The sequence below is a fragment of the Pyricularia pennisetigena genome, chromosome 2 (assembly GCF_004337985.1).
Source record: "Pyricularia pennisetigena strain Br36 chromosome 2, whole genome shotgun sequence".
Classification (NCBI taxonomy): domain Eukaryota; kingdom Fungi; phylum Ascomycota; class Sordariomycetes; order Magnaporthales; family Pyriculariaceae; genus Pyricularia; species Pyricularia pennisetigena.
Genome location: NC_043741.1, coordinates 7,422,913 through 7,436,601, shown reverse-complemented (window position 1 = coordinate 7,436,601; position 13,689 = coordinate 7,422,913). Strand labels below are relative to the sequence as shown.

At 54.4% G+C, this 13,689-nt stretch overlaps 3 protein-coding genes across 3 annotated transcripts; all 3 read left to right on the top strand.

The window, feature by feature from the left end:
- Positions 1 to 384: 384 nt before the first annotated feature.
- Positions 385 to 2,179, top strand: PpBr36_02046 (uncharacterized protein; the record flags this gene model as incomplete). Its single annotated transcript, XM_029889229.1, has 1 exon — positions 385 to 2,179. Exon 1 carries the CDS (start codon positions 545 to 547, stop codon positions 2,177 to 2,179), a length of 1,635 nt encoding a protein of 544 aa, XP_029750670.1. The 5' UTR covers positions 385 to 544.
- A 776-nt stretch (positions 2,180 to 2,955) lies between these two features.
- PpBr36_02045 (uncharacterized protein) lies at positions 2,956 to 4,471 on the top strand (the record flags this gene model as incomplete). Its single annotated transcript, XM_029889228.1, has 2 exons — positions 2,956 to 3,774; positions 3,869 to 4,471. 2 exons carry the CDS (start codon positions 2,956 to 2,958, stop codon positions 4,469 to 4,471), a joined length of 1,422 nt encoding a protein of 473 aa, XP_029750669.1.
- Positions 4,472 to 12,032: 7,561 nt separating this feature from the next.
- Positions 12,033 to 12,353, top strand: PpBr36_02044 (uncharacterized protein; the record flags this gene model as incomplete). The annotated part of the gene is made up of 1 exon (XM_029889227.1): positions 12,033 to 12,353. The coding sequence occupies one exon, from the start codon at positions 12,033 to 12,035 to the stop codon at positions 12,351 to 12,353; it is 321 nt and encodes a 106-aa protein (XP_029750668.1).
- Between the last annotated feature and the right edge of the window lie 1,336 nt (positions 12,354 to 13,689).

Genomic DNA, 13,689 nt, shown 5'->3' with positions numbered 1-13,689 from the left:
CGCATATTGATAAAGTACGTTATGCAATACGACGCTTTGGTTGAAGAGAGCACATATTCCACGTCTTTTTCTGCTTCTCAGCTGGCATCTGGACTGCAGTGCAGGCTTGGTAATCCGGTAGCGACGAAAGCTTTCAAAACAAAAGCAACGGCGAGACTCAAGACAGGGGTTCATAAAGAGGATATTTTGCCCTTCTGTAACTAGTCTTTAATATATCCATAATTTCGCTTCTTCTGTCAAAAAGAAAATTAATATCCTTGCCCTACATACAGTTGCAATGCATAGGTTTAACCCCCGAAGAAGTGCCTGTGACCGTTGCAGAGGCCATAAGCTTCGTTGTGTGAGGCTCGATCCTGGCACAAACAATGCAGGTATCCTGCTTCCATGCAAGCGATGCGTCAAGGCCGGCACCGAATGTGTTCACACTGCACAGCTCGGCGGAAAGCCCTCAGGAGAGAGCCATCACCCGGCGGCGCATCACGCGTCAAAGCCGTCTGGTCATTCGGCGCCGTTTCAACAACACACCCCTGCCAGTGAATCGTCCATGGGCATATCCTCCGCGCAGCCAGCGCCTCACCGTCACACCAAGAGCTGGGGCAGCAGCGGCTCCCGCAGGCCGGATGACAAGGAGCCGCTGGCCCCTTGGCACATGTTTGCTACCCCGACGTTTTCCAGATCACAGCTGGAGTTTCCAAAGATATCGAGCAGCCGCGGAGAGGTGCGGCGCGATCACACTGCGGATGGTTTGGAGGTTGGGCCCGAGGCCACGCTCGCTGCGCTGCCCGTCAGCGAGCGGACCTCGCAGAGATCGAGCCGCGCCCCTTCCGACGCCGCTACGACCTTTGACCTGGTAGAAAAAGGGCTCGACTTGGATGGCCGAAGTTTCTGCCCGCTCTCCAGCCCAGTGCTCGACGACGCCGCGGGGGCTGTCACTACTACGGCCACCACCACTGCGACTTTGGCACACCCAAACCACATTTTACAGTACTCGCAGGCCGAGCCGCTCACACCTTCGAGCTACTTCAATGCTTCGACGGGCGGCAACATGAACAGCGGCGGGGTGGCCGGCCAGGGTTTGCGTGACCAACAGGTAGGTAACCAACAGCAACGCTACCAGTCCGTGAGCGGTCGTTCGTCGGTCAACGCCCCGGAAAACTGCCTGCATCTCCTTTCGCAGCTGAGCTCCAAGTTTCTTATGGATTTTGGCAAATGTGGTACCGGCGACTGGTCCACGATGGCCGATGACAACCATAGCAACCTGAGCAGCACCATCGGCAAGCTCTTCGACGGCTTACAGATCTTTCTAAAGACCATCGAGCGCCTGCGTCCGGCATCGCCCTTTGACAACTTTTCCTCGGGCTCCGAGTGTTCATATTCTGACCTGTGCGACGAATCCGAGTTTATCGGGTTGACTGGGGACAGCCAGATGCAGATGCACCCGATCGGGATGGCAGTCGATCATGTGCCCGGGGGATCGTCCGCGGAAAACACCCATCATCATCACCATCATCATGATCATCATCATAATAGTCGCAACCGAGGCATGAATGCGGCGGAACCGACGGATGGCGCAGCGCCTCAGCCGCTCGACATGCCCACGACGCTGACGATACTCACCTGCTACACGTGGCTCCTCAAGGGGTACGAGCTGGTGCTGTCCGGAATACACGAGCTCCTGTCGTCACAGGACCGCCTGCAGGGCCTGCAGTCCCTGCCGGCCATAGTCCACGGGGTCAGGATTGGGGGTTTCGGGATGGACGACCACCCAGACATGCAGATCGAGGTTGTAATCCACGTCGGTTGGCAGCTGATGCAGCGGATCGAGGGGGTTCTGGGAGTCCAAGTCGTCTCGGAGATGGGGAAAGGCGGGCTGGGCGGCTCTCACCGAGACGAGCCATCATCTCGAGGTGCCGACGGCGGTGGCGGCGGCGGCGGCGCTGGTTCTTCAAGTTCCAGTAGCGACGAGCGCCGGATCCTCGACCCCAAGTCTGCGGCCGCTGTGCTGGATAGCTGGTTCACCAACGCCACCAGCAGGGGCGGCAGTGGCGGGAACGGGGCAGACGAAGACTTTGGTGATTTACGCGGAGGCAGAAGGGTGGAGATTATACGCACTATAACAAACATTAGGAAATTTCTCAGGAGTTACTGGAGAGACTACAACGGCAAAACACAAGCGTAAAAGGAAGTAAGCGTTATGTCTTGGCCTAGGTTTATAGGCAAGGAAAGGATGACTTATCTAGTCTAGGGACTCAAGACTCTGTGCCGTGTGGATCAAGTCTCGTCGGGTGCCTGTTTCATGACCCTCTACGTTAAGTCTTTAACTGTGACCTCCTTGGTTTGCTAGAGTCTTATAGACAGCATATTACAACCACAGTTTCCATCTACACAGACTCTGGTTGTTCACATTTACCACCGGCTTTAGCAGAGCCCGTTGGAGTGTAAAGCTGCCATGTACTTTTGTTTCTCTTCTGTTCAGCCCCGTAACACTAGACAGGGGTGAGTATCCACAACCCTCTAGCGTCTGCGGTTCGTACCGAAGGTAAATTTGGGCCCCACAGTGCAGAAGGTTGGTGGGGTACCGTGGGACCCGCTCCGACCCGAACCACACACCACTTCGTTTTGTTCGGGTTCGATACGCCGAATCCCTTGGCATTCCGACCTGCTATGCTGAACTTGGGGCAAGTGCTTCCGTGATGCACGCTGCATGTCAGCATAAGGGTAGTGTGCGTTAGTAAATTTACGAAGAAGGGGGTCGGAGGTTTCCACTATGACCAATTCCAGTCTTGCTAAAAGAGAAGACATCAGTAAATGCAAATATTGCCATGTTGACCGGCGTTGGATGATAAAAAAAAAGAAGAAAAGAAAAAAAGAAAAAACGTCAGCAAAATTGCTCTTACCTGCCAGTAATTCACTAATCAAAACATTTGTCCTTGTTGTTGTTCAGTGTCTCCCAAAATGCATAAACTCTTCCCTCGCAGCGGCTTCTTCGACTTCGAGACGATCCGCATCCTGGGCACGACGTGCTACGGCGGCGCCGACGTGGCCGAGGTGCTCGAGGCCGTGGGGCAGATCCGCTCGGATGACCCTTCGTCCTGGGAGGAGGCGTGGCGCAGGCAGTCGTGGAGGGCCGAGGCGCTCGCCGACGACGCGCGCGACCGCGGCGACCGCGACGCGGCGCTGAGGGGCTACCTGCGGGCCTCCAACTACGCCCGCGCCAGCGGCTACATGTACGTGTCGGGCCTGGGCGTCGAGGGCGGCCGCGACCTGGTCCGGCAGGACCCGCGCGCGCTGCCCGTGGCCGACAAGGTGTGCAGGCTGTTCCGCCAGGCCCTGCCGCTGATGGAGGGCGAGGTGCGCGTCCTGTCCATCCCGTACGGCGAGCACGTCCTGCCCGCTTACCTGTACCTGCCCCCGCCGAGCCGACGCATCCCGGGCCGCGCCAAGATCCCGGTCCTCGTCAACACGGGCGGCGCCGACTCGTGCCAGGAGGAGCTGTACTACCTCAACCCGGCGGCGGGGCCGGGGCTGGGCTACGCCGTGCTCACCTTCGACGGCCCGGGCCAGGGCATCGTCGTGAGGAAGCACGGGTTGCAGATGCGCCCGGACTGGGAGGCCGTCACCGGCTGTGTTATTGATCACCTCGAGGCCTACAGTGCCCAGCACCCCGGCTTGGACCTCGACCTGAACTCCATCGCCGTCTCTGGCGCTTCCATGGGAGGGTACTACGCCCTGCGAGCCGCTTCTGACCGTAGGGTGAAGGCTTGCGTTTCCATTGTGAGGACTCCTTTTTTTGTTTTCTTGATTCGTGCATCGGGAGGATGACTCTTTCTCAATCGCAAGAGAAAAAAAAAAAAAAAAAACCTCATAGGACCCTTTCTACGATATGTGGGACTTTGGCACCGCCCACGTCTCCCCGCTCTTCATCTCGGCCTGGACGTCGGGCATCCTCAGCTCCGGCTTTGTCGACAAGCTGATGGCTCTGGTTTCCCGGCTGTCGTTTCAAATGAAATGGGAAATATCCGTGACCGGGACCATGTTTGGTCTCTCATCCCCGTCCCAGATACTGCTAAACATGAAAAAGTACACCCTGAGCGGCGACGGCGACGGCGACGGCGACACCGCCAATGCCAATGGCAAGAACAACCAATCCCTCCGCCTCTCGGCCGACCGCACAAGTGACAGCCGCAGCGAACAAGACGGATTCTTGGCCAAGGTGCGATGTCCCGTCTTCCTCTCGGGTGCCGGCAAGTCACTCTACCTAGACGCCGACAGCCACACGCGGCGTTGCTACGACGGCCTCACGGCCGTGGCCCCAAAGGACAAGGAGATCTGGGTGCCCGAGAGCGAGGGGCAGGGCAGCCTGCAGGCTAAAATGGGTGCCTTGGCCCTGTGCAACCAAAAGACCTATCAGTTCCTGGACAGGGTCCTGGGCGTGAAGAGGGCGCCGTTGGACGTATCGATTCACACCTAGGGACCTAAACAAACTATGATACAATTATCGACCTGACTTGAATTAGTGCCTTCCTTCTCTTTCTATACTACTTCAACGGTATAAAATGCATGCCTTTGATGGTCCTGCTAGAAGAAACAAACCAAGTTCCGTGAAGACATGACATAACACTGATCCAATTTGGGTAATGAAAGCAATTAGGGATCAATTATTAGATTTGATTTTATAATCAACTGACATCATAGAAAAACAAGAACTCGCGCGAACGTATCGATTGCCGCCGTTCCAGTTTTCACAATCCGGAAAACGTCGGGAAAATAGCATTTTTATATTGATCATAAAACCTTTAACGCTGTCACGACATGAAAACCTTATTTTTACCGTTAATTGAAAAAGGTGACGTGTTTGAGCCAAAACCAGTTAGCCTTTCAAGATAGAAGCTCGGGCGGTATTCCAAAAATTACGTATGATTTAAAAAAGGACGAATACCTAATAATGTTTTAACGGGACTTGGCTAAAAGGTATTATCCTCGTGAGTCGTTGTTCAGCGGTTAGGGTTTGGGTCTGATGATTTTACGATCCAAATGTTTACTGGGCCTGATCACACTTTAAATTTTCCTAGTTATCTTTATTCTTGGTCGAGTAGCTTATGCAACTTGTTCATGTTGATAATCTAATATATTAGAGGCATCAAACTTATGGCATACGCTTATACAACCTTTGAAGTAACAATAGGTGGAGTTGCCCCACATGCCTCTTCAAAAACCTTCAATTTTGCCGCATGGAATGTCACAGTGGGCCAACTGGGCGCATTCGACTGGTGAGCCGCTGCGCTAAAGAGCGGAAAAGACTAGGATACAGAACCTCCTACTTCTGCACGGCTCTCGCATATACTGAGCCCATCAGACAATAGGAGCAGGAATGGAACAGACCCAGGCGCCCCATGTTGTTGACATGCACTTTTATATCTACTGTGTCTGAAACAAAATCAAGTTCATGCAAAGTTCTAATATTAGCACGGCGTTATAAATGGTTTAAAGATGTTATAACGCATAAAAGAAAATCATGCAGTAGAATTTTCGTCCATAAGTACCAGTAGATTAGCTTCCATGCTTTGCTTACACTAGCGTTGATGATAATTGTAATAATGTGGAAAATGTGGTTAGGTATAACTGCTACTTAATGACGCGGGGCTTATGATTCGTGGATTAATGCACTTAATAATCTTATTACTTAATTTGTGTTAGTATAAAATTAATCTACTTAATAACTAGACTAGTTAACTGTTTATCAAAGCCAATTATTCGGGTATAAATGCACCGGTCTCTCTCGCGAGTCTTGGAACTTACTCTCTCTCTTTTATCATCCACTCCCTCGCTTTCAATCTGCCATTCTGCAACATTATCGTTATTCCACACTTGTTTTCACGTTCCTTCTCATTACATTTCAGTTTTAGTAAGTTGGGATACCACCTGGAAATTTAAATAACCCTGAATTTCTTCCTTGTTTTGTTATGTTATAAATTGAAAACGGGAAGACGGTAAAAAAAACCCATCAGTTTATGGCTAACAGGATCTTTAGTAGTAGTAGTAGTATTATTTAACGCCGGGCTCGGCCCGGCTTGTTAGCCGGCCGTTAGCAACCTCCCGAGGGGTATCTCGGCGCGCGTTCTATCTTCTTTATTTACACAGGGGGAAAACAAGGAGGGCAGAGGCGGATCGTGCCTGACCGGGTTCGGGCCCGGTCCTGCTTAGGGGGATAGTTCACTGACGCGACCCCGTGCCTAAGGTGCACGGAGGGTTCGTCTGACGGCTTGTGCCGTGAATTGTGGGTGAAAAGGCAGCAAGTCTATTCCTCGTCTGAGTTCGAGTCGTTTACGATCGGTGTCCCTAGGCGTAAAGTGCGTTCGTGGCGCGCGGGGCGCTGGCGGGCCGCTCTGGGGCGGGCGCTGAAGTAGTTGGTGGCTATCGAAAACGCCTCAAAGCTTTTCGGTTGCCCGATGCTTGTCTGGAAGAATTTGCGGCGTTGGGCGCGGTCTGGCGGCCCGACCGGCCGCTCGTTATCAAGCCACGGCCAGTTTCTCCACACCGCCCGCGAATAGCGGCAGTGCACCGGGTGCTCAGGGGAGGTCCGCTTCCAGCACCAGGCACACGAGGTGTTTGCATCCTGGTGGTTGAAACGGTCATGGTAGGCTTTGAAATCGCCGTGGCCGGTCCTCATGGCCAAATAATGGCCCAGTAGGGGTCTTGGCAAACGCAGTTCCTCGGGCTCCTTTCTCGGTGTGTATTGGAATTTCCATTCCCTATATGCGGGGGACCGTTCACAGAGTTCTTTACGCCACCAGTCCTTCTCTATATTCGAAAGAATGGCTCTGAGGACCGTGCCGGCACCGCTATACGTGGTTTGCTGAGCCCTCGGGTCTGGGTCCGGCGGTCCGGCGGAGCCGGCCTTGGCCAGCTCGTCAGCCCGGTCGTTTCCCGGGATTCCCTGGTGCCCAGGGCACCAACGGACCCGAACCTCGGTACCTTGTTTTCGGAGTAGATCGACAAGGTCATGGAACTCCAGAAAGGCCCATTGGGACGAACGCGGCGCGTCGCCTCTAAGACCCCAAATAACCGAGGTGCTGTCCACACAAATCCAGATCCGGGCGCCTGGCTGGGCCTTGGCTGCCGCCTGTAGCCCTTTTAGGGCGCCAATCGCCTCGGCGTCGAAAACGTGGCTTTCCGGCGTAATAGATGCGGAGCCTGCGGCAAATTCCAGGCCCGCCCTAAAAGCGGCCCATCCGTACCCTATCTGGACGCAGTTGTTTTCGTGTTTTTCCGAACCATCCGTATATACCACGATATCGTCAGGTGATACCATGTCCAGCCATTCGATAAAGCGGCGGGCCGCTTCCTCTTTCGGGACTCCTCCGGTGGGGTCAGTGCGAGAATCCGGGGCATTGCGAGGTGCGCGCAACTCTAGTCTCCGGATCCGCGGGAGAAGTTGTGCAGCCGTTTGCAGGGTTGTGGCCGAATGGCCCGAGTTGCGGGCACGAGGTGTTTCACGCAGGCGGCTGACAAGGGGGTGCCCCTTGTCCGCGAGCCTTAGTCGGGCGCCGTATTTCAGGCGGGTGTAGGCCAGCGCGACGCGGGCCGAGGGTAATCCTGCGTCCCTGAGAACAGTGGACGAGGGGGTGGTTTTATACGCCGGGAGGATTGCCCGTGCCGCTAAAACCAGCGGTTTGTTCAGTGCTTTGAGGAGTCCTCTTTGTTTGTGCGCTGGGTTGTACCATGCCTCGGCTGCGTAGGTGGCCGAGGAACCCACGCATGCCACCGCTGCCTTGCGAAGTGCAGCCGCAGGCGGTCCGTATCTTACTGCCCCAAAGCTTTTGAGGTGGGCAGCGACCGCCATTGCTTTGGCAGCCCTTTCGGCCACGTGGCGGCGCCCGTCTAGCCGTCGGCTGAACCAAAAACCAAGCCAACGCATGCCCGGGTAGCGCTCGGCCCCGGAGGCGCTTTGTCCGCGTCGACCGCCCGGTAGTTGGACCGGGGTAACCGTTCTACCATTAATCCGGATTTCCGGGTTGCGACCGTGCCTTTTCTTAGTGATATGGATCACCTCTGTCTTTTCCGCTGCAAAATGGATCTTCTCTTCCGCCGCAATTTCGTGCATATCCCGGAGTTTATCTTCCAGCCAACGTACGTTTTCCTCCAACGAGGGTGACGATTTCCATGTAAGCACGTCGTCTGCGTATGCCAACCGCCACTTCGTACCGTTTTTGACGAGATACGCCAAATATAGCATATATAGGATCGGGGAAAGGGGAGACCCTTGCGGGGTGCCGCACCCAAGCCGCCTAAAGCCCGTGGTCGTACCCTCCAGCCGGACTCGGGCCTGGCGGCCGCTTAAAAAGTTAATCACGAACCTGAGGAGCATTTTACTAAACCCGAGGCTCCGCATTTTCCGTATCAATCGCCCATGGAGGAGGGCGTCGAAGGCGCCTTGGACGTCGCATGCGACAAGGGTGACTTCCTCCCCGCGAGCTAGAGCCTGCTCGATATCGTGGGCGAGGGCACAAACCAGATCCGTCGCCGATCGTTTGGGTAGGGCACCGCCGTGGGTGCAGCTAAGGAGCCCGTTGTCGTGTATGGCCCAAGCTATCCGGCGTGCAACGAGCCTCTCGAGGCCTTTTCCGATGCAGGAGAGGAGGGCTATAGGCCGCCAGGATCGAACGCTGCTCCGGTCTTTCTTCCCCGTTTTCGGTAGCATCGCGACTTCGGCCTTCTTCCAAGGCGCTGGGAAATGTCCGAGTTCCAGGCAACGTTGGTAGAGCCTGCGCACCGGCTCGGCCAACGAAGCCCATCCGGCTTTTAGTAGCCGGACGGTCATTCCGTCGATGCCCGGGGACGTGCTCGTAACCCCAATGCAGGAGCGCTCCGCCTCTTCCGCACTAACCTGGGCGTCCCAAGGGATTTTAGCCTCGTCCGGCGACCAGGCCTCCAAGGGGTCTCCCTGCAGGTCATCCTCCGCCGAAAATCGGCCAAGCACCTCCCGTTGCAGTGCTTCCGCTTTTGCTAAAGGCTCGCTCACTTGCTCGCCGTTAATAACCAGCGGCGGGGACCGGAGGCGTGGTCCGGCTCCCAGCCAGCCCACCATGTTCCACAAATCCTTATCGTCGCGCAGTTGGTCGATCCGGTGCCTCCAGTACTCCCGCTTCGCGGCCCGCACCCCTTTCGTGTAAGCTTTCTCCTCGGCAGAGGCGCCTGCCCTATTTACAGCGCTCCGTTTTACCCGCTGAAATTCGGTCCAGAGCCGCTGGCAGTTTTCGGTCCACCAGGGAGCCGAGCTGCCCCTTTTTCCCGCCGGCGTACCCACGACCCACGTCACTTGCTCCCACAAAGTTGTAAATTCAGCTACCCACGCGTCCAATGCGTAGCCATCGGCCGCGGATCCCGGGTCCGGCATCTCTTGCATGCCAAAAGCAAGTAGCTCCGCGAACTTTGGTAGCCGGTCGTCCCTAACCGAAACGTTGACCGCCTCCGGGCGGGGGGCGCCGCGCGTCCGCAGCGTGGTATAAAGGGATTCGTGGTCGGAGCCTGTGTAAAGACTGCTGTCAACCACAGTTATTGTGCTGGGGAGGTTGGAAAAGACCATATCCAGTAAACCCCCGTCGCGGTGGGTGGGCACGCCGATATTTCCTGTAAAACTCATCCCCTGGGCTTGCGCCCATGCCGTCAGTTGATCCCCTCCGCGTGCGTTTGCGCGGCCCGGCTGGTATGCAGCAGCCGTTACGTTAAAATCGCCGCCTAGCACCGTGGGTCCATTTGGCACGGTATTGCATACCATTTCCAGCGCGGCCTCAGTGCCCGGAGCCCTATATACGTTAACAAACAATATTCCGTTAATTTCGAGCCAGAGTATGTCCCGCGTATTTTGGCCCTGCGGTAACCGTCGTTGTGCGGCCCCTAGGGCTGCCCCCTTCTTGACGTAGGTGAGCACCCGGGGCCGGAGCCCAGTCATGGCTTCGTAAGTGTTGGCGTGCCATTCGTCCACTGGCGCAAAAACATCATAGCCCGGGTGCGTTTGTGTAGTCGTATTTAGCCCGCACCATGGCTCTTGAACGTTAACCAGGTCCACTTTTCTCTGGTGGCACAACTCCAATAGGCTCAGATGCACACCCATCCTTTTACCTACGTTGGCCCAAACTACGTCGAGGCATTCCCGCTGCATATTGCCGAGCGAGTATTTCGTCATATCGATCGATGGGTTGCTTCCAAGTCTATCACATCAGCGGGGCAGATTTCGGCAGCCGCTGCGTCTTCCTCCATTTCGGCTGCCCAAACGATTTCGTCGTGCACACGTTCCTGTTCAGCCTGCAGGAAGTTGCGGATGTCCGCCCCTGCCGCCTCGCATGGCCGCGCTCTTTTATTTGAAATGCTCGATCGGGAGCTCGAGGTTTGCGAATGCTGCGATGAGGTGTTTAGGACCGGGATTGCAGGTGCTGGCTCTCGGCGGGCCGCCTCAGCCCGGTCGTTGATAATCGCGGCACGGTTGGCACGTCCGATTCTGCGAATCCCCTTTAGTTTACGCTGTGAAGGTCGTTCAAACTTCCCATTTACCACTAAAGGTCGGGCAGGGCAGTTCTCATGTCCGGATGGGAAATGGCCGTGGCAATTGACGCATTTGGGGGCTGCCTTGCACGGCTCTTCCTCTGTCGCATGTTTTGCTTCACCACATATGCCGCAACGCGCTTGCCGTACGCAGCGACGTATTTCGCAATATCCCTGGCAACCGTCGTGGTGGTGTGTAATTTTGCGTGATTTTTCAACCTTCCGCGCACGTTTCGACACTCCAAAAAGCTGAAAGGGCTTTACGGGTTGAAGGAAGGACACTATCCACGTGCCCTCAGCCGTATGTGGGTCGTAACCATGTTTGGAAATATGCCAGTTGACTGGCTGCTGGCCTGCTGCCACGGTAATCTCCTCCTGGATTACCTCATGTACGTCCTTTCTTCCGTCCAGGCAATTGAGCGTTCGGGGCACTCCAGAGACGGCGTATGTGTGCCAGGTTGTCGGGACAGTGACTTCCCGCGCGTCCAATGCGTCCATAATGGCCTTGACCGCGCTGGGGTTGAGGAGTTTTTGCCGTGTTTCCTCAGAGGCCACCGTAACACCCCAGCCCGTGGGGGTACGCTTGGCGTTTGGGATTTCACTGTGTGGCACCGAGACCAATTCGGCCAGTTTGGTCGTTACCGCGTATGGCTCCCTCGTCACCATCCGCAATTTGTCATTTACGCGGATCAGGATGCGGTTGGACGGCTGTTCTGTCAAACGTTTCGGGGCTTGGGAGCGGTCCCGGCCCGATTGGGAGGGAGTTGCGGAGCTGTCAGGTGCATTGCCGGGCGTCGTACGTATCGGGTACGAGCGCGTGGCCGGGGTTAAAATTTGCGTTGGGGCCGCCGCTGGTGGCGTGGCGGCTCGCTCGGCCCATGTGACCGATTTGTTAGTGGGCGTGCCTCTGCCTTTAGAGGCCGACGACGCCGTGCCCGTCCTCGTAATTAAAATGCTGCGCCTTTCGCTGGAACTGGTCGGCGAACGCGACGGGGAGCGTGAACGCTCTTTTTCAGGGAGGGTGCGACTGAGGAACCAGCCGCTGATCACGTCGTCAAGTTCAAGAACAATTCTCCTAAGCGCGGCGTCCTCCGGGGCCTGTAAACTTTCGAGCTTGGCTGCAAAGACCTCTTCGAGCCAGCTGCCGACTGTTTCCACGTTTTCCAACTCCTGCTGCAGTGTTTTGATGGCCAGGGCCGGGAGGCTGGAGTACCTTCCGCGGCCAGCCGGCTGAGGCGCGTTAGCGGTGCGCGTGTCGAGAGATACGTGTCCCGACTCGGCCTGGCCCTGCGGCAAAGCCTGCGGCGTGCTCTGCGGGCGCGCGCGGCGGTTTGAGACCTCTGGTGAGGCCATGACGACCAGCGCCCGGAGGGCGAAAATTCTTCAGCTGTTAAGCTTATTGGTGTGTTTGGGTGTGAATCGCTAACAAAGGTGGGTCTGACCCATGAATGGTGGAGGATGCTTGTAACAGGATCTTTAGAATTGTTAAAATGCAATTTTCAACCCTCGCCGCCGTCTGCCTCTTTTCTACGGCCGCCCTTGCCCAAGAAGTGTTGTGCAATATTTCAATCAAGCACAACGGGGTATTCTATGCAGTTGAACAAGTAAGGGCTGGTATGTACAGGGACTTTTTCAATAAGAAAGATAAAAGCGTAAAGGTGGCTACATGCAAAAACGACTCCTTACATTATTGCGGCCGTATGTCGTGCAAGTTTCTAGCACCGGGCTTTTCGGAGGGGGAGAGTACCAGCCCTGCCCGCAGTGGTGCTGTGGCTAGCCTTGGCCGGGACCCTTCTGGTTCTTATTACTAAGGAGTTTTATCTTTTTCAAATTATTTTCGGAGGGATTTTGATGGAGTGTCTGGCATCCGCTCGTTCAAATCTAGTTTTTTTTCGTCACAATTCAACCTTTTTAGAAAGGTTAAACGCTCAGCCAAAGCTGGCACATCCAAGCAAGGCCAAGGATATAGCTGGAGTAGAGATATACTTGTTGTCAAATTTGACTATCGTTGAAAATGGCGTATGTAATAAGTGGTGCAAGTTGGGAAAAGTACTTTGATTCGCCTACAACTAGAATTATAAACTGTAGCCATTATACTTTGTGCATCCTTCTAATATGGCAGCCCCGGGGTCCGATTACCATTAGTGCGGCTGTAATTAAACTACCAAAAATATAAACCGATTGAAAATGTTTACGTTTATTCGATCGCAGCCGTGATACCATCCCAAACATTCGTTTCGGCGGTAATATCGCGCAAACCTTTCCGGGGTTTTGATCGGGTTTAGCCATTTGGTTTAATTGGGTTATAATACGCGCCGAATTTGTAACAGTCGAAATTACCGTACCACGGCGCCGCCGAACCGGTAAACAAATGCGATTAAAAACACGGCCAAAGGACGGCACTGCCAGGTACGATATAAGTAATATAATCCAGCTAATAGAACAATCGCAACGCACCGTCGACGGAACACCAGCCACGCCGCTTGCAGGGACAGTTACGCTGAGCCAGGGGTCTATTAACCGCAGATTTGAACATGTTTTTTTTAAGTGTTATAAATTAAAATTTGTCTCTCTTTTCCTTGGTTTAAAACACTAGCTAATAGTGCCTAACATAGTAAGGTTTTCCGATAAACACCTGGCCGTAACACAAAAGGATTAGGAAGGCGTTTATCAAAAGTTTTACTCATAAAAACCCCGTTATTTATATCGGAATACCGCAAACAAAAAGCTCGACGCATTCCATAAATTAAAATCGAGTTTGGAAATCGACGGATGCCGGTTGAATAACCAAAAGTTTGACATGCGGAGAATAACAGTAATTGGAATACTGGGCAGAAATAGCTTGCGGAATAACACGTTTTAATGTACCCAAAAATACAAACTTTTTCCTGGTTTGGAGAGAAAAAGAAAATACCGTGGTTGACATAGTTTTTGTCCGCGATTACATTTCAAAACGTATTATTTGACAAACCCGACCCGGCTCCATATACCGATGTAAAATAACGGGACCGAATATGCAAACGGGGAAATGAAAAGGTGCAATTATTCCAAGAACCGAGGCGCCTTGCTTTGTGAGGTGGAGCTAGTCACGGTTCGCAGTCGCCCAGGCGCGCCAATCCGTAACGCGGGGGAAGGTTCAATCAATGC